General features: G+C 45.6%; 1 protein-coding gene across 1 annotated transcript in view; it reads right to left on the reverse strand.

Moving 5' to 3' along the window:
* Positions 1–25,636, reverse strand: part of RAB31 (RAB31, member RAS oncogene family) — a 111,124-nt gene that overhangs the window by 57,649 nt on the left and 27,839 nt on the right. Inside the window, exons 2-3 of the mRNA XM_007458454.1 lie at positions 12,597–12,732; positions 8,296–8,377 (exon numbers count right to left, since the gene is read on the reverse strand). Of these exons, the coding sequence (XP_007458516.1) occupies positions 8,296–8,377; positions 12,597–12,732 (218 nt within the window). The remainder of the gene's footprint in view (positions 1–8,295; positions 8,378–12,596; positions 12,733–25,636) is intronic.

Raw genomic sequence — 25,636 nt, forward strand, 5'->3', positions numbered from 1 at the left:
GTCAGGGTCTTTCCCTGTAGTTTCTGCCGCCAGATAACTGCCCCTCTTGGGCTGTACCACTTTTAACTAAAGGAGACTCCTGGGGCTTCTTCTAAGAGGAGCCGCTAAAAAAGAACGAAATAATGTCATGTGCAGCAATGTGGATGGACCTAGAGACTGTCATGGAGAGTGAAGTAAGTCAGACAAAGACAGGTATCACATGATAGTCCTTATATGTGGAAACTCAAAAAAATGGTACAAACAATCTTATTTACAAAACATAGAGTCACAGATGTAGAAAACAAACTTATGGTCACCAGGGAGGGAAAGGGGAGGGGAGGGACAAATTGGAAGATTGGGATTGACATATAAACACTACCATATATAAAACAGATAACGAATGAGAACCTACTGTATAGCTCAGGGAACTCAACGCTTTGTAATGGCCTATATGGGAAAAGAATCTAAAAAAGAGTGGATATATGTATATGTATAACTCATTCACTTTGCTGTACAACAGAAACCAACACAACATTTTAAATCAACTCTACTCCAATAAAAATTTTAAAAAATAAAAATAAAAAATAAATAAATAAATAAGAGGATCTGCTGTGATCCAGCCCCGTCGACAGCTGTTGATCTCATGTTAATAGCACACAGCACACCTGCAGGTTTCTAAGCTGTCTTCTTCCCACAAAACCTTCATCCAGTTTTCCTTTCTAGGAGCATTCTTGGTGGGTGATGGAGCGAGGGGGTAGTTCCCTTATTCGGACCTCGATTCACACTGTGACAGCACTGTTCTCTGGGGGAGGGGGGTGCATGTACTCTACCTCATCCCATTGAAGGGAGACCCCCATGGAAGTTTGCGAGGAGGCGCCCCAGGGTGGAGCCCCCCCCCCCAGCAGTGCTCCAAGTGTGTGCTCCGCGCTGGGAGCTGGGCCTCTCTTTCCAGGGGCTGCAAGGCGAGCGGGGGAGAAAACAAAGAGCCTATTTGAAGCCTGTAAGAGGCCTCTTTCTTCAAGGATTCCTGAAGGTCAAAATTTCCTCTGACTTTAGCTGCAGCCTATGAATAGTGAACCACTTTCCTGACCATGGACTCCAGGGCCTTGAGAAAGAAGGAACGAGAGCGGACAGGTTTCTTTCGACGTTTGTAAAAGAGTCTGAACTTGACCTCAGATACTTGCTGTCTTCGGTTCTCTTTTCCTTCTCGAGGACCCATTCAGACCCAGCAGTGAGGCCACAGCATTCTCAGCTGCATCCCAGCACCTGACCTCCAATCACCTAAGTTTCCAAATGATGGGAGACTGGTAGGTGCTGGCAGAATTTAGCCAAAGTAGGGGAACAAGCAGTACCGCTAACCAGCCCGGGCACCCAAGTTTTCACAACTGCACCCATGAAGCCGTCAGCTCCTGGGGCCTCAGCAACTCTTCTTCAGGCACCCGGGGCTCAAGGAAAACTCCCGACAGAAGGAGCAGGTAAAGATTAAACAAACCCAGGTGGTGCCAATATAGCTCTTTAGTATATATTTTCTGGAATCTTTTAAATCTCTCACAATTGGGGGGGAAGAAAAGTCTGTGCACTTACTAGGAAAGTGACCATAAGCCTGTTGAATCAATGGGTTTCAGAATATTATCACATTATCATTAGCAGTATGTCATAAAGTCTGGTCTTGGGTTAGATAATATTGCTGAAATAAAACTAAATCAGCTGCAAATACTACTACTTTGACAACTGATTCCTTCTTTTAAAAAATATATTTAGTCAAATACCATACATTTCAAGTCTAATAATGGTTTGGTACACTGTAAGTGATAACTTCACAAATATGACCTTGTTTATGGTACTACATGAATTTACTACAGGGACCACATTTAAACATTTAAAAGATTTAATACTTTATTCAACATTGTTTCTTTAGGTACTACTCTGAGGTCAAGACTGCACTTCCAAATCACCAGTAATCTCCAAAAAGATGAAAGACAGTGTGAAACTCACTTATCACTTATCATTTAAAGGCTTAAGGAGTAGGCAACCTCAAATTCACTATGGATTCAATACAATCCCTATCAAAATCCTAACTGGAGTTTTTTTGATAAACATTTACAAGCTGATCCTAAAATTCATGTGGAAATGCAAGGGACCCAGAAGAGCCAAAAGAACCTTGAAAAAGAAATACAAAGTTGGAGGACTCATACTTCCCAATTTCAAAGCTTACTACAAAGCTACAGGAAAATTTTAGATCAAAGGAATAGGACCGAGAGTCAGGAATTAAACCCTCACACGTGTGGCCAATTGATCTTCAACAAAGGTGCCAAGACAACTGACTGGGCAAAGAATAGTCTTCTCAGTTGTGTGTATGATACTGACATACAAAGAATGAAGCTGCATTCCTTTCTTACCAAGATACACAAAAAGTAACAACAAATGATCAGAGAGCTAAATGTAAGAACTAAGACTATAAAACTCTCAGACGAACATACAGGAGTAAATCCAGTGACCCTGAGTTAGGCAAAGACAAGTGCTGGCGAAAATGTGGAGCGATTGGAACCTCATGCATTGCTGGTAGGAATATAAAATGGTGCAACCACTTTGGAAAACAGCTTGGCAGCTCCTCAGAATGCTAAACTTAAGAGTCATGACCAATTTCACCCCTAGAAACATACCCAAGAGATTTTTTTAAATGCATCTGCACAAAACCTTGTACAAGAGTGTTCACAGCATCATTTATTCATAAAAGCCAAAAAGTGTAAACAACCCAAACGTCCATCGACTGATGGATGGATAAACAAAATGTAGTAATCCATACGATGGAACATAAACAGCCATAAGGAGGAAGTACTGACCCAGCTACAACACGGATGAACCCTGATAACATTATGCTCAGTGAGAGAAGACAGTCAGAAAACCCACAGACTGCATGAGTCCATTTATATGAAATGTCCAGATTAGGAAAACCTAGAGACTGAAATTAGCCGAGGGCTGGCGGATTTGAGGGGAGGCTATTTTTTCGTCTGTATGTGTGCTCTTCAATTTCATCCTTAAAAAGCATAAAACAATGAGTTTGATTTCAGAAGCCAGTCTATGCAACTTCAGATGTTTGCAGAGGACTGGAGAGTTTTTATGCTAATAACGGAATCATCAACTTGCCTTTGTGGAGTCTGTGACTGTGGTTCATTTGAAACCAAAATTACACAAATGCAACCGTTATGGCTCAGGCAGTCTACTAGGAAAGACAGGCAGTCCACTGGGAAAGACAGACAGCTATAACACTGACTCTAACCAAATGAAACAAAAGAATAAGATGAGGGCTTCCTTGGTGGCACAGTGGTTAAGAATCCGCCTGCCAATGCATGGGACACGGGTTCGAGCTCTGGTCCGGGAAGATCCTACACGCCGTGGAGGAACTAAGCCCGTGCGCCACAACTACTGAGCCTGTGCACTTAGAGCCCACGAGCCACAACTACTGAAGCCTGCACACCTAGAGCCCGTGCTCCGCAACAAGAGAAGCCACCGCAATGAGAAGCCTGCGCACCGCAACAAAGAGTAGCCCCCGCTCGCCGCAACTAGAGAAAGCCCACGCGCAGCAACAAAGACCCAACACAGCCAAAAATAAATAAATAAAATTAATTAATTAATTTTTTAAAAAAGAATAAGATGATGCTAATATTTTTCCAGGTTAGATTCTTAAAATAATGCTGCTCTGATGGATCAGACCAAGAGAAGGAAGCCTGACATTTTTCCAAGATACTGACATTTTCAATGGCGTTATTCTAGAGATTGTGATTGTGTTTTAAAGCAGGCACAGAAGGATCTGGAAGCACACATCTAGAAAGTGAAGGTTGCATCTCACATTGTGATATTTAATAGCAATGAGGATATGCTGGTCCCCAGTTTAAGTGAAAAAACAAAGGAGGAAATCAAAGGACACTCAGAGAGAAGGAATGATGTGTTGATACCGTGGGACAGAAGTCTCATCTCCCCTCACAAATTCTGACGATGGGAGGACAGGCCTGGGCAGATAAATTCCTTCCTCTTCCCGGGGTTCTCCCTGAGCTGCAGCTCCTGAGTGCATCCTTCTAGGGGCTTTGCTCAACTACCGCTGGTCCTCCTCACAGATCAGCATGGAGCGGAAACCAGCACCCATGCGAACGGGGCAGGGTGGACACCCCAAAAGCCCCCACAGAACTCCAATACGGGCACTCTTCCCTCGCAACACCCCTCTGGGGAGCAGCAAAGTAAATGCACAAATCTCGAAAATGGTAAGCTTTTAACCAACTGGATTCAACAATCAATTGGAAATGGTTACACTTCTTTTAAACCATTTTTCTTACAGAGGCACTCGGTGGATTACCATTTGCCATTGAAAGAACTGGAGGATGCCCATCATATATGGCTGAACTAAAAGCAAAATTAAGACAACATATCAAGAAAGAATGCCCTCTTACACCCAGACAAAACTCTAGTTTGAAAAGATACATGCACCCCTATGTTCATAGCAGCGCTATTCGCAATAGCCAAGACACGGAAACAACCTAAATGTCCATGAACAGATGAATGGATAAAGAAGATGTGGTACATATATACAATGGAATATTACTCAGCCATAAAAGGAATGAAATAATGCCATTTGCAGCAACATGGATGGACCTAGAGATTATCATACTAAGCAAAGTAAGTCAGAAAGAGAAAGACAAATACCATATGATATCACTTATATGTGGAATCTAAAGTACGACACAAATGAACTCATCTATGAAACAGAAACACACTCACAGACAGAGAGAACAGACTTGTGGTTGCCAATGGGGGGTGGGCAGGGAAGGACTGGGAGTTTGGGATTAGCAGAGGCAAACTATTATATACAGGATGGATAAACAACAAGGTCCTACTGTACAGCACAGGGACCTATATTCAATATCCTGTGATAAACTATAATGGAAAAGAATATATATATATATGTATAAGTGAGTCACTTTGCTGTACAGCTGAAATCAACACAACACTGTAAATCAACTAGACTTCAATAAAATTTAAAACAAAAAGAAGAATGAATGCACTCTTATACAAGGACAGGAGAACCGGGATCCTTTTACATCTTCAGTGCCCAGAGGGAAAAATAAACTTTCAAGAGTACGAATCTGTGCCACATGTATAATGCAGGATTAGTACCGGCAGTAAGTAGCGCATCGACGGAAGTGCCGTGTGTGCCAGGCAGACACAGACTTGGTCTAATTTTGAGGAATTAACATATGCAAAGCACTGCACTCAGCAGTCTCCCTCCTTGAGGACACAGAAATCTGTCTTGATATTGTCAACTCATAAATCCAAAGAGATTGGGTTTGTTTAGCGTTGTGAAAACTAAGGAGAACAGCAGCAGATATCTATGAAGATAAGAAGGAAAAATAAAACGCACTGCACTCCAACAATTAATGAAAGAACCAACAGCACTCTGCACCAGCAACAGCAGGGAATTTATTTCTAGCTCAAACACGAGGCAACGTCATTACGAGCACGATTAAGTCCCGCAACGAGCTGCCGAAACGACTGAAAGACTGCCATCCTGGAGAGACAGGGGACCGCACAGGGGGACCACAGACAAGGTCAGCCGGGAGTCACACACCAGCCCTTCGAGGGTCAGAGGGATCGGACAACCAAGAGGCTGGGTGGATACGGCTCAGTCGCTCTCCACAAACTGGATTCACCTTAAGTTACCACCCAAACCCCAGCCCTCTTCCCTGAAGTGTAAAGAGAATCACTAGTACGGAGGTGAGCCTTGCACTCACAAGGCTAACACTTTTCAAATTATAGGCACAGTAATATAGTCACAGGTGTCTATAACCTCTAAGAGTCAAATTTTAGAAAAGCAATTAGAAGAATTAAAAATACAGTCATATGAAAAAAATTTTATTGCTATGTTGCTTTGAGATGCTAAGTGGGCCAGACTCCAAACTAAAATAGTCACTTTAGAGCCAAATTTCATCAAAAGCAATCGACCGCTTGAATATTTTATTGGAATAAGTAAGTAAATGTCAAATGTCCTGTTTAGATTTTACAGAAATCTCCCTTTAAGGACGCTATTATCAAGTGAAAACGGCAGATTATAAAGACTCATGATCCCATTGATATGAAATTATCAGCACACACAGTGAGCTATCTGAAGGATGGTCACCTAATGTCAACAGTGGAAATATCTGGGGGTTGGGATTTTGGATAATTTCACTTTCAACTGTATGGTTTTGTATGATTTTTCTATCATAACAGAACTATAAAGCACAGGACCCAGACTGCTGGATTCAAATTTCAGCTTTACACCTTATTAGCTGTGTGATCTTGAGAAAGTTACTTAACCTCTCTGTGCCTGGGTGACCTCCCCTGTAAATAAAAGACAAAGACAGTCCCCCAGCTCAGAGTACTGTGAGCAGGCTAAATGCACTGGTGCACAGAAGGCACTCAGCACAGGCCTGGAGCACAACAAGCCCTCAGGACACGGCAGCCGGCGGTAGAAGCCACAGTGCTGCCAGATCTACGTAAAATTGACTTATCACACTCAATAAAAGCAGCTGCAAAAGCAACTATTTCATGGGCAAAAGTAAAAAGGGGAGCAAGAAAATCTCACTGCTTAAGTTTAAATAACAACCCCTCAAACTCCCAAAACAAAAAACTAGCAGATCTAGAGAACACACAAGTACGTGCAGAAGAGGTCCCTAAGAAGACATTTCCCCTGGAATCCATCCCCCTCACTTCAGGAAACAGAGAGAAAGAGGGGCCCCAGGCAGCAGCTTCATATGTGCACGTCTGCACTCTCAATTCCGTAGAGAAATAGAAGACATCCTAATGAGGTTAGCATTTGTAGGACAGAAGATTCGTCCCAATTACAGAAAAGAAAATCTCTGAAACGCCTTAATCTACAAACGCTGGAATGTTCATTTTAAGAGTGGATTTAGAGAAAATGAAAATTATATAAACACACACTTGATTTGTTAAGAGCGGATGATGAAAAATGGTGGATTATCCTGAACCCTGGATTCTCTTTCTTTGAGAGGGAGACGGTCCACAGAATCGATAAGTGAATTCAGTGGTGTATTAGAGGCTGGTAAGGGCTATGGAGAAAAACGGGGTGCAGAGGGCGGAGAGGAAGTGCTGACATTCCAGGCAGGGTGGTCAGAGAAGGTGACGTCTGAGCTGGGACCAGATCAGGGGAAGTTCAACATGTCACTCCACGATCACAAGCTCTGGTGAAAGTTTTGATCAGGCTGAAAGCTCTCGTTGAAGACAAAGTATCAGTTACCGCTGTGTTCACTTCTCCTGGCCACGCCTCTCAACTTTGATAACATACGCTCCACTTACTACACACATTCTCTGTTCTAGACAGTCTGCTGGCGTTTGTTATTTCACTTTTTAAAATCTAAAGATGTGAGGTTCTTGAGTAATCTTCTCCATAATTATCTTCAGCAAAGAAAAAGAATCAGGAATAAGAAAGCAGTCATCTGCTGTTTCTGGTAACCAATGTCCATTGCCCTGTTTCCGAGCAAGAGAACCCAGACTTTCCTCAGGGAACAAAGCCCGTCTGGCTCCCAGCCAGCAGGGTTCAGGCGCAGCTGAGCGTAGCCCTCACCTCCAGGGGTAAGTGTACTGCCTGGTCCCACCAGCAGGGGCGCCACAGCCCCCGAGCACGTGACCAGGTGGAGTAGGACCCCAGGGGCAGGTCTGGGAAGAGGTGCCTGCTTCCTGGGGTTGCTGATGAGGCCTCCTTGCCACCCTCGTGGAAGGGAAGCTGGTGGGTCAGCCTAAAAATGAAGTCAATTTAAAGGTAAGCAAGCCAAGGACTTCCCTGGTGGCGCAGTGGTTAAGAATCCGCCTGCCAATACAGGGGACACGGGTTCGAGCCCTGCTCTGGGAAGATGCCACATGCCGCGGAGCAAGGAAGCCCGTGCGCCACGACTACTGAAGCCCGCGCACCTAGAGCCCATGCTCTGCAGCAAGAGAAGCCAGAAGACCCAGTGCAGCCAAAAATGTAAATAAATAAAAAATTAAAAATAAATAAAATAAAGGTAAGCAAGCCAAGAAAACCGAATAGAGACGGACGCCCTGGACAGCACGTTGGCAGGAATGGAACTCAGCCTCACCCTAAGATGATTTTGCCCCCTTCTTTTCCGCATAGCTGAAGAGTACCTTTCCTTTTTTGCTTAAATTACGTCAAGCTGGGTTTCTATCACTAGCAACCAATAGTCTTCCCAAATACAAAGAAACCGTTGGTCGCTGGCACTTTTTCCCCCCAGGATTTTCCCTAGAAAGCCAGCAGCAGCACGTTCTTACCCGTTCCTGACCAGCAGTGTCCCAGATGAGGAACTTATGAAGTTCATTTCCACAAGGCACTGTTTTGGTCATAAAAGATGCCCTGAAAAAGAAAACCGACATCTCCACGTTACCGATCACCCCTACAACCTTCACGAAGACTCCTGTTTCCAACAAGTGAAGGGAGAGCTTCTGCAGGACTCCAGAAGCTCTCCTCTCAGGGGTCACGGAGAGGAAAGAAGGGCTGTGGAGTCCTGTCACCAAAAAAAAATATTCTGCATTTTCTGTTAGTACAACGGGGGGTTTAGCGGGGGACAAGGCAAAGAATGCATTCAAAACACTGTTTCCAAAACATTTATCTTCAATGGTTCTAAGATATTATGCCTGAAATCCGGAAAGAAAACAAAACCTTAGATTTTAAAAACATATTATCACCACAGTGAAGAGTGAAAGAGCATCTGGTATTCGGGCGTCTGACAGTGTGGGCCCTGCAGAGGTGCAAACAGTGGCGCATACTCCCTGCTCTATGAATCCAGCACTGGCAGCGATGATTAGAATACTGTATCTCATTCCCATCCTGCTTGCCTAAGCGCAGGGATAAAGATGGGTAGCTTAACAAACATTTGTTTTCTCCAAGAAAAAGGAAGGATTTGAAATTCTCAGTAGATAATGAAACACTTGCTATTTTCTTTTTTGCATAGTTCCTCTTAAAGCTTTTTTTTGGTGCTCAGGAAAGAGGTAAAAATCCTTGTACTGGATAAAGCTTCCCCTTCATTAAAAAATAGCAAGCCTCTCCAATCCTGTGACAGCCAGACATGAGGAGCCTCCTGATGTGATGGGATTAGTACACGCATCACCTGGGCAGCATTCCGGGCAAAAATGTTTCATCTGAATTTAATCATGAGGAAGCAATCGGGCAAATCTGGAATGGGGAACATTCTACCAGACAACGGCCTGAATGCTCGGAATAAGTCAGTGTCATGAAAAGCAAACAAAACAAAAGGCAGGGGAATTGTTCTAGATTAAGAGAAAGAGACAAAAGAACCAAATGCACTGTATGGACCTTGACTGGACCCTGGAGACCCTGGGTTAGGAGGAAAAGCGTTTCGAAACACATTTTGAGGACAATTGGAGAAATTTAAATTTAGACTATATGTCAGATATTATCATTGAATCGAACTAACTTTCTAGGTAAAATAATGGTGTCCTCCTCATGTTCTCCTTAGGAGATGCACACCGGAGTCTGCAGGGGAAACATGTCAGGGCGTCTCTCACTTTCATGGACCCCGCAGGCCCTCCGGGTCCAGTGCAGAGTCCAGCCCTGCGACCAACCACTCAGCACTCAGCCCAGTAATATTTCCTCAATTTCTACTCCTTTCCCCCAAGACTAAGAGGCAAACTACAGAAGTCCCAGGGAGAAAGGTATTCGGCCCTGCAATTCCCATACTGTTCCCACAACATACACACACACCAAGGTTAATAGTTCTAATTATCAACATACAATTGTACTAAGTGGAAATTCTAAGTATTTTTCTAAGTGATGTGACCTAATGTGATCAATATCGCATCTGCCCCATGACATTTCATTTCTTTAAGAGTTCTTAAACTATACATCCCAGATTACCAGTCAGAGCAAATATATTCCAAAAATAAAAGTATCTTTACTACTTTTCTCATTATAAACGCAATATAAGTATTTCACAAAAAAGAAATTCAAAAAATGAAAGTAAAGCAGGAAAGTAAAATCAACTGTAATTTCACTACCTAGCCACAATCACTGCTAATAAGTTGGTATATGTCTTTCCAAATGATCTTTACACAACTTTTACCCCCAAATTGATAATACATAAATTTTGTTTTTCCTCCACTTTACATACTCTGGACATCTTTCTATTTCTATGAATATAGATCAACATCATTATCTAAAGGGACTGCATATTACACAGCATGTTATGGATGTAAGTTCATCTTCATCACCTATTTTTCACTATTATGACAATAGTTACATGAATACCGTTGTACCTAAACCTTTGTGTCCTTGTACGACTATTCTTTGGACTTAATTCTTAGAAGCAAATATTCTCCACGTTGCTATGTTCACCAAACGGTGGGTTGTACCAACCTATATGCCCACTGCAGTGTGTGAGATGACCTTTTCCCCAACCAAGAATCTTTCAAATCTTTCAGGATGACACATAGAAAATGGTATCTCATTCCTGTTTTTGTTATGGTTATCATAAGTCTGGGCATCACTTTAGTGTTTACTGTTCACTTGTTTTGCTTTTGTGAATCTTTAGCTCATGACCTTTTCTCACTTTTCAGTTGGGATGTTCATCCCTTTCTTATGTACTTTTTGAGTATTTTACACCAACTTTTTGTAACAGTATATTTTAAAAAATATTCTTCCAGTTAAATCTTTGCCCTTTAACTTGGCTTATGGATTTTTTCCAAAAACGCTTTTTTAAATTTTACGTGGACAGCTATATCAATATTTTGTCTCGGTACTTATTTTTGTTTTTGTTTCTACTTTGATGTAAGCAGACTTTCATTCATTTCTCAATATATTCTAGGCAATGGGATAAATAATACAGCAACTCTGCCCGTAACAAGTTCTCAGGCTTAGAAAACTAAGTTTGTGCCTTTAAAATCTTAGACTTTACTAACTGGGGGGGAAAAAAAAAATCCAGGCCAACCCCTTCACTTTACAGATAAGAGAGGGGTAAATCTGAGACCTGAGAGATGGCCTTGACCCTGGTCAAAGAAGAATCTGATGACACAGTCAGGAGAGAATGCAGAGGCCCCGTCGCCAGCCTGCGTAACGGGGGCTCACAAAGTCCCTCAGTTTGCTCACCTGTGAAACAGGTCCCAAATCTATTCTGCATGATCTACGGGCTGTTGTAGGGTCAAATGAGGAAATGATAGCTGTGAAATGCCCCCCTTGGTACACAGTAAGCCCGTGAGGAACAGCTCTAGTCACAGTAGTAATGAGTATCATATATATATATGTACGTATATACCTATATGTGCAGACACACTACACACATGCGCGCGTACATGCACACATGCACACACCCCTCTCTGTTCCTGATTTCCTGCCACTAGGAGAAAGGCTGTGTCACTATTTGAAATGAAGACCGACAACCATTACTCTTTTGGTTGTTGGGGTTTTCAGCCTCCTTTGCCAGCTTTACGACCTCAGACTCTCAGGCATCTTCTCTTCCCTCTAGTTGCCTTCTCGAGCGATGGGCGTGAGCAAGGCTGAACTGACTTCGTTCCCTGCAGGAAGCAAAGTCTGGCAGAGAAGTTAACACCATTTCCTTGTAAAGGTCGAAACAGAAAGGGAGGTGCACACACACGTCTGTTCAGGACGCCGACAATCTGCCTAAACAAGCAGCCAGGGTTTCTTATGAGTCACAGGACGGTAAGGATGAACTTTGGCTGCTGAAACGCTGCCCTTTCACAGCCTTCGGTCTTTCCCCAGCGCAGCGATCACAGTGGGAGGGAGGTGGACTCCCAGAGGACTCACTTGTTGTGAGTCAGAAGTTTGCTGTGTGCCCGCCATGAAATTTCTCCACTTACGGCTGATGGAGACCATCGCCCTGTCCTCATCAATCCTACCCAGTTCCCCAAATTTATACACACATTGTTTCTCTGCTGAGGAAGACCAAACCTTGCTCTCTGCAGAGAGCATGCTGTCTTCGGGGAGAAAAATAAGCCAGGCCAAGTTCTACGACAGTGAAATATCAGGCACCTGCAAAACAGCACAGCAAAAGCGCATCTGGCAAAGGCATCCGTAGGAAAGGGGAAAATGGAACAGGAAAATGCTCCTACGTTCCAAGGTCGGGGTCTGGGGTGAGCAATCCTCCCCTCGCCTCCCAAGCATTAGAAAGGAGATGCTGACATTGGATTAAGCCAGGAAAGGAAAATCAATCTGCCTACAGGCTGTGCAGACAGCTCTGCTGTGAGTGGATGCGTTCCCTGTTTCCCCGCAGGCGAGTCAAAGCAGAACCCTCAGGGATTTGCCCCAAGTCTCGACTTCCATCTGGAAATAAAGCCAGCATGATTTGCAGAATAAAGCTCTTGGAGATCAAGGAAATGGCCTTAGGCTGCAGTGTGAGGAGGCTGGTTGGGGGGATGGACTGACAGGGACAGTAAGACCGGACACACTGCCTATAAGTCCCTGAATTTCTGTCCAAGTCTTTACAGTTGGGATTGGTTCTCACTGGCTGGGATGAAACCACTTGAAGGCTCAGACACAGAATGACCTCTCTGAGTGCTTAGAAAGGAGGAAAGGTGAATTAGAAGAAGAGACGAGAACTCACCCAATGGTTGGGCTGATGTTGTGGTCAAAGTGATCCTGGACAAAGCGACACACGATGCTCGATTTCCCGACACCGGTGTCCTGGAAGAGGAAGAGAACACAGCCGTGAAGATCAAAGCCGCCGATTCTGACCGAGTCTAAACAGAACCCAGGACACGGGAGCTTACTTCCAGTTGGTGGGAAGGGGGATATTTTCCTCTGTTTCATACCAGCATTTTCAACAATGAAATCGTATTGCTTTCATAAAATGAAAATAAGTATGGTAAAAATAAGTTTAAGAAACATGTCCCATCTGTACACAGTAACTAACCTAGAACCGGCATGTTCACAGTACGTTTATTTCCAGAAATCTGGAAATTCTTGGAGGGGTCTAAGACATATGGCAATGCATCACGTTGTTTTGCTAGAAATAGAATTGATTTTGTTCAAAACTTTAGCACTCTAAAAAGATGCAATCTATTTTTCTAGGTATCGCCCTGTAAAAATGATGAATTCTAATTATTGCATTTCTAACATTTTCTCTCTAGAATCTGACGGCCGCGTAAGAACCTCCAGTTTTGCTCAATTATATAAAGGTCGCATCTCAGCTCTTTCTCTGTTAAATAATTCTTTAAAGCTGATTAGGACAGGGGTCCAGTTACACACTGAAACTAGGACACATGCGTTTTTCTGCAGTCCCTCCCAAAACACTTGGTCAAATGGTTCAAGGAATACGAAACACAAATTCACAAGGTCAAAGAGATGGGAGAAGAGACAACCATCAGACCAGTGATGACAGCGAGGAGCAGTGTTGGGGGAGAGGGTGTCACTGGAGCCAAAGGGCCTGCAGGGGGGAGAGCAAGTCAGTCCGCGCCCACATTCCCTGAAGGTGTCAAGAGCTGGAGGGCGACGCTGGAATCAGAATCAGGTGAAAAGCTGCACAAGATAACACCCTGGGCGCCCCAGGCACGTAACCAGGGGAGGGACATTCCATTAGGACCCAGGAGGCTGACTCTCCAGGAACTGTGTATCAGCCACCGGCTGGCTCGGGACTCCACATGCAGCTCAGGGGGCCCCGGGGCTACTGCCCTGGCCTGTGGGACCCCAGATGGAAGAGGCAAGGGTGCGCCTCTGGGGAAGAGGAAAACCCTGCAGACCCTGACATGTGGTGTCCCCCAACTACAGGCCACGTGTGCACCCACCCACAAGCCCCCGTGCAAACAGAGCTTTGGGGATGCATTTTAGCCTTTGAAAAAGAAAGGCTCAGCTAAGAAATACCAGACATTTATACGCACAAAAAAAGAGCAGGATGCAATTTTAGCAGATCATTCAGAAAGTTAAGAGGGACCCCATAGAAATTAAAAATACGATGGTAGAAGTGGAAATTTCAAAGGGAGAGTTACAGGGTGAAGCCGAGAGATTGCCCAGAAAGCAGGGGAAGGAGAGCAAAGCAACTGCCCCAGCTGCCAGCAGCTGTGCTTTGACAGCGGCCGCAGGGCGCGTGGAAAAGTCCTGTCGCCCTGCTCTGAGGGCATCACGGAGACTTGAGATGGATAGTGAAAGGGAAGCGAGACACATTTAGCCCAAGAAGGAAAAAAAATACTGATATACTTCTCTTAAAAATATAACGTTAGGGCTTCCCTGGTGGCGCAGTGGTTGAGAGTCCGCCTGCCGATGCAGGGGACGCGGGTTCGTGCCCCGGTCCGGGAGGATCCCACGTGCCGCGGAGCGGCTGGGCCCGTGAGCCACGGCCGCTGAGCCCGCGCGTCCGGAGCCTGTGCCCCGCAACGGGAGAGGCCACAACAGTGAGAGGCCCGCGTACCGCAAAATAAAAATAAAAATAAAAAATAACGTTAAAAGCCTACAGATCAAGGAGAAAACGCTGAAACTCAGAAAAAGATGTTTTTCTCTAGACACTGAAATATGAAATGAGATTTGAAACACCACTGCCCATCTGAACTATGGGCACGCCCTCTCGTTCCTACATTCAGGGGACCATTCCAGCAAACCTGGGGCGAGAGGGCTGTGGGCTCAGGATCCTCATCAGAAAGTCAGTGTCCAGAAGGCGTCAGTTCCCAGTGCACGCGGCCTGCGCTGGTCCCGAGCCCCAGGGAAAGCGCACCAAGCACTGTCTCTCTGCAGTGTGGGCATCGCTGTGTGGAGCTCAGAGAGGTGAGGACAGAATGGAAACATCAGCTCCTCTGACTCCAAATCAGTGCCGCTGCTATTTCTGAGCTGCACCTTCGGGAGGGATTACAGCTAACATTCCTCACTCCCCACAAACCACAAGGCCCTCCTTCCCATCTCAGCTGCTCTTAAAGCCCCCGTGGATGAGCAGACCCTTGCCACCATCCTGCGGTCCTCGCAGCCCCGTAGACACTGGACACGGAAGAACTGGGCTGCCACCCAGGCCGCCCTCCTTCCCAGCTGGGACGACGGCCCCTTGACAGCCTCTGCCCAGCAGCTGGGTGCTCGCCCTCTAAGGGAGGGGCTGGCTCCAGGGCTCCAGGGTGCATCATTGGGGTCATGATTCTGCTCTGGGGGCATGTTTTGGAGTGCATCCATTTGCTCTACCCAAGGGCTCAGCTCAAAACTGGCTCCAAATCCTCCAAACAGCCCAAGGGTTCTGCGAGGCCAACCCTTAAAATCCCCTTAAAGATGAAATATTCCAAAGCCAAAATTCCGAATTATCCATCTCTATTCATCGTCTTCTCTGGGTAACTCAAGCTAAAATACCCCTGGTCCTGCACAGTTAAAGCCGCCAGCCTGCTCAAATTTAGACTGAAGTTCATTCTTCCAACAAATACACTCAGTGTGTCTTTTCTGTTTACAATGTAACTCCCAACATCTCTCTCTTATACAATTGACAGGAAGGAAATAACAGGACAAAAGCATAGGCAAAGTGTTAGTTTCTCTCCGAAAGGAAAATATTCTTACAAAGCACGGCCTAAATCATCTTCTGGGGCCAATGGCTTTGTGATGACCTGGGGACCTGGTCCTCCCATGCCTGCTGTTCCCCCTCCAGCCACAAGGGGAAGGCCCGGCTCGAGGATGGCAGAGGAGCCAGGCAGGATGCCGGCGCTTCTCATGAATCACTCAGCTTGGTGACTTCCTTTTCCTGCAGGACCTCATTCAGACCGTGACACACACACACAGGAGGAAAACGCCCTGAGTCCTGACTATCCCACAGGAAATCGCAAAGGTCTGAAGCAGGAAATCCTGGGTGGATAAGGAGGCAGAGAAGAAAGAGGAGGGCTGAGGCCCGGGCTGTTCATGGCTCTCCATGGCCCCGTTACTTCTGGGGGACTTGACACCAATGGAAGGAAGCTCGTTCACTTCCTGAGATGAGAAGACTGTCACAGCCCTGTCCAGCCTCTAGTTCTGCACAAGAGGAAGCTGCGTGGCTTCTGAGGTCACACAGCAGGCCGCAGAGTCAGAACCTAATTTTCTGAGTCCCGGTGAAATCCTTAAAGGCTCTCATCAGGTTAAATCAACCGCCCTGCCAAATGTAAATTTCTTTAAAAAAAAAAAGTCCATTTCTAGAACCCACAAGGAGTGCTTTTACTATTGCTTTCCAGAGTTACCTTCCTTAGTAGAGTCACATGCCCTAAAGATACGTCTGCTGGGTTTTCCCTTAACGAAAGGGGGACATATTGCCAACTACCGGGGAGGCATTAGAATAAAAATTTTTTTTGTTTAACTGAAGTATACTTGATTTATAATGTCACGTTAGTTTCAGGTGTACAGCACAGTGATTCAGCGTTACATACACACACATCTATATCTGTATACTCTTGTTCAAATTCTTTTCCCTTAGAGTTTCTTACAAAATACTGAGTACAGCTCCTTGTGCTGTACAGTAGGTCTTTGCTGTTTATCTATTTTATATACAGCAGTGTGTATATGTTAATTCCAACTCCTAATTTATCCCTCCCCGCCTTTCCCTTTTGGTAACCGTAAGTTTGTTTTCTACGTCTGTGGCTCTACTTCTGTTTTGTAAATAAGCTCATTTGTATCTTTTTTTTTTTAGATTCCACATATAAGTGACATCATGTATTTGTCTTTCTCTGCCTGGCTTACTTCACTTAGTATGACAATCTCGAGGTCCGTCCATGTTGCTGCAAACGGCATGATTTCATTCTTCTTACGGCTGAGTAATATTCCATAGTAGATATATACCACATCTTCTTTATCCATTCATCTGTCGACGGACATTTAAGTCGCTTCCACGAGAATAAAACCAATTCTGACTGCACAAAGCAGGAATAAAATTTAGTACAATCCTCCCTGGGGGATAAGCAGGATTTCTTTGTATCCTAACTTGTATGGTTGATACCAGAGCCATTTTGAGGCCGAGCCATCGGCTCCTGCTACTTCCTGGATATTCCTCCCATAGACGTTATTGCTATTATTTGGGGCTAATAATACAATTCTCTGCGAACAATCACATACTCTGCCATGACACTCTCTGCTCTTTGAACGGTCCCCATTATTAATCACGTGTAAATCTGGAATCACGAACCACAAGCTTTCAGCGGCTGCCACATAAATCTCTAGGTGTCACTTAATTCACTCCTGGACTAGGGCAACAGGCTGCAGGCAGGGTTCCCACCTCTCAGAATAGAGAACGGGAAATCCTAGGCAGCGAATATCACCGCTACGTGATGCTGCTCTAACAGAAGACATCACAAATCAACTCAGGACACATTATTTCAGGAACCTTTTCAACCCAGCTCTGCAGAGAATCACTACGGCCCGATCAGGTGGGTTCCCAGGACAGACAGCTGCCTTCTCCCGACCTTCCACCCACTGCTCCCAGCCACTCCACTCCAAACTCACAAAGCACTGCTCTACAGACGCTCTAGACATCTTTACAGGCGGTAAGGTTGAGAAACTAATAAAGGAATATATACTGTTGATAACATTATAAATCCACATGCCTCTTATGGAAAGGAAACTGCAAACGATAACAAGACCTACAGACTCAGGAATTCCATTCCTAAGAATGCAGTTAAAAGAAGGGGAAAAAATGAGCACAAAAAAAGTTCACCGAGGTATTATTTATAAAAATTAGAAATCACCTAAAACATAACTTTAAATAAATTATGGCATAGATGGTACTCGTGAAGCTTTCATCTCAGACCTATCAAAACATCAAAGAGGTAGAATACTGTTTGCACATAATGTGAACTATGGAAATGATAACTCCAGCATCTGTCTCTGGTCTGGCAATCAGAACCCAAACAGCAAGGATTTTTACATTTATTTATTTGTTTCACTCCCATTTATTTAAGTGTTTAGACTTTAAGCGTTACATTACTTCTAAAAAGCCTTAAGTGTCTGACGTGTCGAGAAGGAGTTAAGTTAGGAATTTAGGAGGATGAGAGAGGCCAGCCAGGTCTTGTGGGTGGAGGGAAACAGGCAGAACCGCGGGGTGGCTGACAGTTTGATCCTCTGAGCCCAAAAGTGAGGGAAGCTGAGAGCAGGGTGGAGTCTGACCCAGGGGAGTGAAGGCCTTGTCCAGGACACTGGACACACCCCTGCACGCGACGCCCATGTGGGGAGGCACTAGACTTTGTTTACTCTCATGGGAAAAACTGCTTACAGACCGAATTTTAAGCATACACATAGCATAAATGAATTTAAGCATCTAGATTGAGGTCCCAAGGACAACAGTGAACACAGCTTGGAAACGTCCACAATCCTCTAGATGTATACAAACACAATCTCAAGTCCACACAGAGGGAATAAGGTGCCATGTCTGAGGTGCAAAAAATGCCCAGGAGAAATGTAAAAAAATCCTGCTAGAGAATATGAAGAAATAAGTAAAAATGAGGAGGCTGAAAGCCCCAAGAGAGATGATTAGATGGTTCAACAGGGAACATAGGAGCACGCCTACTCCCTTTATCTCACTGGGTGCTCACGACAACCCTTCAGAGGACAGATGTACTGTCCACATTCCCCACGTTAGGAAGCTGTGGTCTAAACGTTTACGTGACTTGCCTGCAGTCCTATAATCAGCAAAGGCTTCATCGACCTTCAGACTTCCCCTCCCCCATAGCCACTGGCCAAACCATCTCTCTCCGGAAGGCATGCGTCCACGCTCTCATTGACTTACTGGTGCCTGTGCAGTCCGCCAGATACGAGGACGGGAGGCAAGATTAAGTCCTGATTCCTGCAGTCAGATCACTTACACATCAGACCTAAACTTTCAAAGGAATCAAAGACAGAGCCGTAGTGACTGAGATCACACAGGCCACCCCAAGAAGTCAACAGGACGGCTGACAGCTGTGTTCCAAACTGCAATCGTTGGCCCATCATTTGAAACTCGGGTGTGTATTCTTCTGTTGACATAATGCTGTAAATAAATGATTATTTCCCAAGCTTGCCCCTGCACTATAGCACTCTACAACAGAAGACCCCGACGTCCATTTGTACTATTGTTTCCATAGGAAAATTTATTCTACTTTCAACCTGGGGGTTCCAGCCAGTGTGAACCAGGCCTGCAGTCCAAGCAGAACGCCCCAGGAGTAAAGAGATCTTTGGGGAACACCGTCTCCTGCATTTGGACGCCAGTAACATCGCCAATAATCCCAACCTTTCATAGCAGCAGGAGTGAGCCAAACAGTCATAAGGACAGTGACTAAAGCTCCTGCCACCCAGCCAGGCATTTTCTACGGAGAAATGTCCACTGTCACTTCTTTGAGCATCGTCTCTGGTCTATCATACCTCTTCTCGCCTTCTGGGACTCCAACTGTGCCTGTATTAAACTTTCTTCCCTTACCATCTATGTCTTTTATATTCTTTTCTTTATTTTCCATCTTTTTGTCTGAGTTTCAATGTGGAATTATTCTAACCTATCCTCCAGTTCTTTCTACAGATGTACCTAATGTGACGATGAACCCATTTATTGATTTCCTGATATCAATTATTGTATTTTTTCACCATAAAATTTCTACTGTGCAGTTTTCGATTGCATGCCAAAGCTTGAAATCATGACTTTTATTTCCTTGAACGTAATGAACATACATGTTTTGAAGTCCATGTCTGGTAAGTCCATTATCTAGATTCTCTGCAGGTTCTGTTTCTATTGCCTGTGGAAAGATCTTCAGTCAAACCGCCTTGTCTCCTCCTGTCACTGGTCAAGTTTAAATCTTGGAAGCATCCCTCCAGAGAAGGGAATTAGAGCAGCCTGTCTGGTGATGACCCCTGATCTTCTCTGACTCTTGGATGGGTGTTTAAAAAGCACAGTGATCTCACTTCTGGGATGTCATCCACCCCCAAAAAGCTGTTCCCAGTAAGAAAATATTTATACTGTTTTAAAATGCTGTCCTGGACTTCCCTGGTAGCGCAGTGGTTAAGAATCCACCTGCCAATGCAGGGGACACGGGTTTGATCCCTGGATTCCCACATGCCGCGGAGCAACTAAGCCCGTGAGCCACAACTATTGAGCCTGTGAGCCGAGAGCCTGCGCTCCGCAACAAGAGAAGCCACCACAATGAGAAGCCGGCGCACCGCAACAAAGAGTAGCCCCTGCTCGCCGCAACTAGAGAAAGCCCGCGCACAGCAACGAAGACCCAATGCAGCCAAAAAGAATTGCTGTCCCCAATTTAAATTGTTAAATTTATTTGCCTTTTGCTATTACAGAGTTGGCAGATCTGGAGGATTCCGAAGTCTAGCAATGTTTCAGTCATCAAGTGCTCTGGCCCCAGAGAGGGGGTGGCTTCTCCACCCTGCTGGTGGCAAAGGAACATCCTAGAAGTTCTAGGGAAGCCAAGGTCACGTACTGGGCATGAGAAAAGGTGAGCAGCAGAGGCACCATCCCTCTCCCGGCCCCGGTTCAGAAAGAAGTCCTCCTCCCGCCTGACTCCTCAGACAAGTTAAAGAAGGAAAAGAGAAGGAAGACGCTTCTTAAATGGGGACGAAGGGCAAGTTCCATCACCCCTTCACTTCCGTTATTCTTATAATAGCTCCCACTGCTTCTCGGCGTTTCCAGAGAGCACTCTGTCCCAATGGACAAACTCTGTGCAGCTAAGCAGAAATTCCAGAGTATCTGAGTCTTAGAAGGTGTGACCTTAACTGTTTAAAAACATTTTTAACCCAGTGTTTTACTTAAATCGCACTTCCTGCCCCAGGAGCCAACCGTTCTTTTACCACCTTTGCTTCCTCTCAGGCAACGCACGTGAGGGCTGGTGACTGGGCAAGACAGGTCACCAGACAAACGGCAGAGACACGAGCTGTCCTGTTTCTGGCGGGGAACCCACTGGCTCCATGGGACACCTGGCCTGCAGAGGCCCCCGGCACAAATGTGGGATTTTATTGTTATATTCTGTCGTGTTCTTACAAAACAGTCAATATTCACTGTTCCCGAGGTGCAGATCTAGCAAGTAAGGATAAAAAATGATCATAATTGCAGCTTCTAAAGTGGCTCCCAGTGATCCCTGACTCCTGGTGTTTGGTCACCTGTGCGTGACCTGGACCTAACGACTTGCTCCTAAAAAGTAGAAAAATGATGGACGAAAGTCCCCAGGTTAGGTGATAAAACACTGAGACTTGGCCTCCCCTTTCTCACCAAGCTCCCTGCCCCCAGCCAATGGGCTCCTGAAGCAGATACGGTCCTGGAAACGGACACATCAGAGCCCTGGCACCCAATGGCCATCCAGGGTGCTCTGCCCATCCTTAGGATCGGCTGGTACGGCCACACCATGAACTTACCCTTCAGGTGGGAGGGGCTGCCATGAACCCCAAGGGCGCCGGAACTCGGATGAGGAGGCTTCGCCCTCCTCCCCTCCCTTCTTCTTCACCAGCCTTTGGAGCCTGGACTTGTCCTCAGGGCAGTGGAACCAACGATACCCACCAGGGGTGGAACTTTAAGAGGATTGGAGGGAAACCAAAACAGGAAACAGAGGCATTTAGGAGGCTGCGCTCATCTGCTGCATTTTTATTGAGCACCTACTATGTGCCGGGCATCTTCACAGATAACGGTGGCCAGTCTATCTATCGTGTCAGAGCTAAGACTCCACATCGAGAGCTCGCCTGGTGCTCACGTTGGATTGTGCAGGGAGGACAGAAGGAACCGTTTTTGTTTTTTTTGTTTTTGACACAGCACAAGCTTTATTCAGTGGCCAAAGAATAAAGGAGTGAGAACTAAATTCACAGATCGACTTCTCGCCCACCTGGCAAGAGGGATTTAACTTTAAAGGGTAAAGACAAAGGGAGGAGGAGGGAGGCTAAAGATGGGGAGGCAGATGCTTTAGTTTACAGGGGAAGGGGCAGGGCTTTTTCAAGGGAGTAGGGTGCCACCCCCTTTCTAGGAAGGAACCTTTCTTACATCCCGACTCTGACAAGCCTGACAGCTGGCATCCTCAGACCACTTGCTCATCTGCATTAATGCTCCATGCTTCGCTGACCCCCAAGCCGAGATCCTGTGTGATGTAGGTAGTTAACTGCTGTGATCCTTAATCACGACACTAGATTATAGAGGATGCACATGCACCCTTGTCGGCTGCAAACAAGAGCAAACAGTCAACACACCTGCGTGGTACTGATAAGCTGGGGATACTAGCTTCTGCTCACAACTAACCTACCTTCCTGACTCTATCACTGTTCCCATTAAATAACCATGTTTTTGACTCATGACATGTGAGGAATCGTCCTATACGTATGACAGTCAACTCTATCAAGCCCCAGGCTTGATTCCCACACTAGTGTCAGAAAAGGGACTTGCATGAAAGGGAGGAAGTGTGTCCGAGGCGGGGCTGGGCCTACAGAGTGTGAGAAAAGCCATCCCCATAACTATCACGCTGGCATGACTTTCTCATGGCTTAAGTTCCTTCGGTCAGCCAGCACTTCTGCAAGCATTTCAGAGACTTTACAAAACACACGTAGAAGGCAGCAGTGGGAATTTCCAGCTCGAGGGAAATTACTACCCCCCATATTTGCAATCTATGCTCTTTGGGAATAAATGCTAAACTATCACACTTAGTTTAAGACATTCGTCCAGGAAACGCAAGGATGCCTGCATCACTGCTGCCCCTGCCAGAAGAACCCCTACCTGGCAGCCTCTGAGCAGGGCTCAGCCTCCAGGGTGAGCCTCCAGGATCAAAGATGGGGCACCCTCTTACTTTCATTGTCCAAAGGAGAGAAGACGGGTATGGCTTCTGGGGCAGGAGATGAAGATGGACCATGTGGATGAATTCCCCAGGAACAGCCTGAGTGGGTGTACTGCTGACAATAAGCAGTAAAGCCATGGATACGTGCCGTCTGATTCCTGCACGGTGTCCCCCACTGCTCCCCAGCCAAAGACCAGCTGAAGGTCAAAGAGGAAAGCACACGACTGCAGATCCGCCCTCCACTGCTGGCAGGATGCTAAGTTGCAGAGCCAACGCCATGTCATTAATGCTGAGGCACAGCTCTGGTCTGAAAAATACCAGCCACCACCCCCCACCCCCAGTATGGAAAACTAATCTGAAACCTTGTCAGACAGGAGGATGTTCCCGCCGACAGGGGTGAAGATCAAGGGTGCTGCAGCGAACCTGAGCTAAAAAGTAAGTGCACGTGCCCAGCTGAGCCAAAATTACAACGAAAGTGATGACTCAGGGAAAAGGGAAGAGAAGGCAAAGCTCCAGGACAAATGGAGCTTCTGGGCTTCCAAGTTCCAGATCACGATGATCGATGAGCTGTTAATAACACCGACCATGTTAGTCACGTGATGATGGTGATGGTGACGCTTGACGTTTTGTTCAGCTAGACTCCACGTTAACCTGCATCATCTCGTTCATTTCCAGCCCAAATCTCTGAGAGATGTACTACTATTGCCCATCACAGTTGGGAAAACAGGCCCAGGAAGGGTCAGCAATTGAACCCAGTCTGTGCTTCCAAGCCCGAGCTCTTGACCTCCATCCTTTACCCTAGTGCCTCCTGACAAACACCACCCGCGTCCCCACCCTGCGACAGGTGTGATGATGCATTTCTCTCCCGCTCACTAACCCATCGCGTCTGAGACACAGCAGGCCCCGTGTCGGGCGCTGGCAAGTCAGTGGGATGTATCCTCTCCTGCAAGCGCAGGAGAGACACACCCAGGAACGTGACCCAGAGCTAGACCTCAAGGTCTGGAGTTTCCTCTTCATGACACGGGAGGAGCATCACGCCCAGGACAACATGCCCCCATCCCGGGAGAAGACTGCTCAGGCCCATGGGGTTTCCTTGGCCCCTCACGATGCCCTTTCCATGATGTTCTGGCACATGCCCTTGCCCAGAAGTTCAGGAGAAACTGAAGCCATGGCCTTTCTTGATCTCAACCTGCATTCTGAAGGCTTTCCAGCTGGCCGAGCACTCACATTCATTACTGCATTCGGCCTTCATGGTGACCCTGTGAGGTCATCATTCCCATTTCGCAGATGGAGAGCTTGAGGCCCAGTGCCCGTCATAGCACACTGCTGGCAGAAAGGAGGTCCAGCCAATTCCAGGCCTCGGCCTCCCTGTACGTTCTTTCCCCAACACGAAACCATCTCCAGTCCCAGGTCAACAAACCCTTAGAGAATCTCAGCGTGCGAGGCCAGGAGGGCTTTCAAAAGCAAAACGCGCAAAGGGGGTCAAAAGGCACAAACTTCCGGTTATGAGATAAACAAGTCCTGGGGATGCAGCAGATGGCTTGGGGACCAGAGTTAACAATACTGTGTTGTATATTTAAAAGTTCTAAGAGAGCAGGCCTTAAAAGTTCCCATCACAAGAAAAAAAGATTGTAACTATGTGAGGTGATAGATCTTAACTAGACTTATTGTGGTGATCATTTCACAAGATACACAAATGTCAAATCATTATGTTGTACACCTGAAACTAATGTAATGTTATATGTGAATTACATCTCAAAGAAGAAAAAAGATGCAAGCTAAAAAAGAACTTGGTCAGGTTTTCATAGAAATAAAAATGCTTTTATCATGCAAATATATGCTGCACGAACCTAATAAAATAATTTGCAATTTTAAAAAAGATTGAACAAAATGTTAGAGTTATTTCATGTTGGTACAGATAACTTATCTTAACTAGAAATATGGGCAAAGTAAAAACAGAATTCTTTCCAAAGAAAAGTTAGGGAGGAAAAAGTCCAGAGCTAAGAAATGTCAAAGTGAAATAACAGGCGGTTTGTTTCCTATAAGTGAACAACTTTGGTTAATTTTTATATTAAAACATAAGTTTATGTAAATAGGTATAGATACGTTGGTAACAACCCCACTGCGTGGGTCACCTTCCTCTTCACGCTGATAGGAGGGTATCAGTACGTGTTTGAACTTCATTTACCAACACTGTGAAATTCTGCTTGTGGATACTTCTAGATCTGTGGATATAAGTCTCTTTAAGAAATTTATTTTAGGGTCAAGAAAGAAAATATGCAGTTTATGCTTCTCACAATAGGAGCTGTTCCGTTGTATGAATCACTGAATATTCCCAGAGACACTGTGGGTAAACATCCTACATGTAATGTGAACAAAGGACAAATCCCACATTGCAGAAAATGAGCTGTGTATCCTCTGATAGATGTATATCTATTTATAAGTGGCACACATGCAATACTGTATGTACTAAGATACTATACAATGTATAAGATATAATCAGAAATAGAAATTTTAAGAGAATGATCTATTAGGATCTTCTCGATACTGTGCCACCAAATACAGAAAATCCCTGGATGCTGAGGCTGGCGTAAGCTGCAACTGCCCCCAAGCCCCCGATTTCACATTTCTGCTCAACCAACCAGCATCGCTGGTGTCACAGACAGACTTACAATCGACAAAAGCCAGTGCTGGGGGAAAGGACTTTCAGTGTGCCCCGCTACACACACACACACACACACACACACACACACACACACACAGGCTGGGAAACACAGGGATGAAGCCCTCTGAGGCTAGAGCCACACCGTGCGAAGTGGAGGCTGGAGGCGGCCACCTTTCAACTCCCTGCATCGGAAAAGGGAAGCAGCTGTGCAGAGAGACATTAAGCCAAGCAGCCCAAAGACGGGATTCTGGTACACCCCTACCTTCCCGAGGCCCAGCTGCATTC

The sequence above is a fragment of the Lipotes vexillifer genome, unplaced genomic scaffold, assembly GCF_000442215.2.
Source record: "Lipotes vexillifer unplaced genomic scaffold, Lipotes_vexillifer_v1.1 scaffold447, whole genome shotgun sequence".
NCBI lineage: Eukaryota > Metazoa > Chordata > Mammalia > Artiodactyla > Lipotidae > Lipotes > Lipotes vexillifer.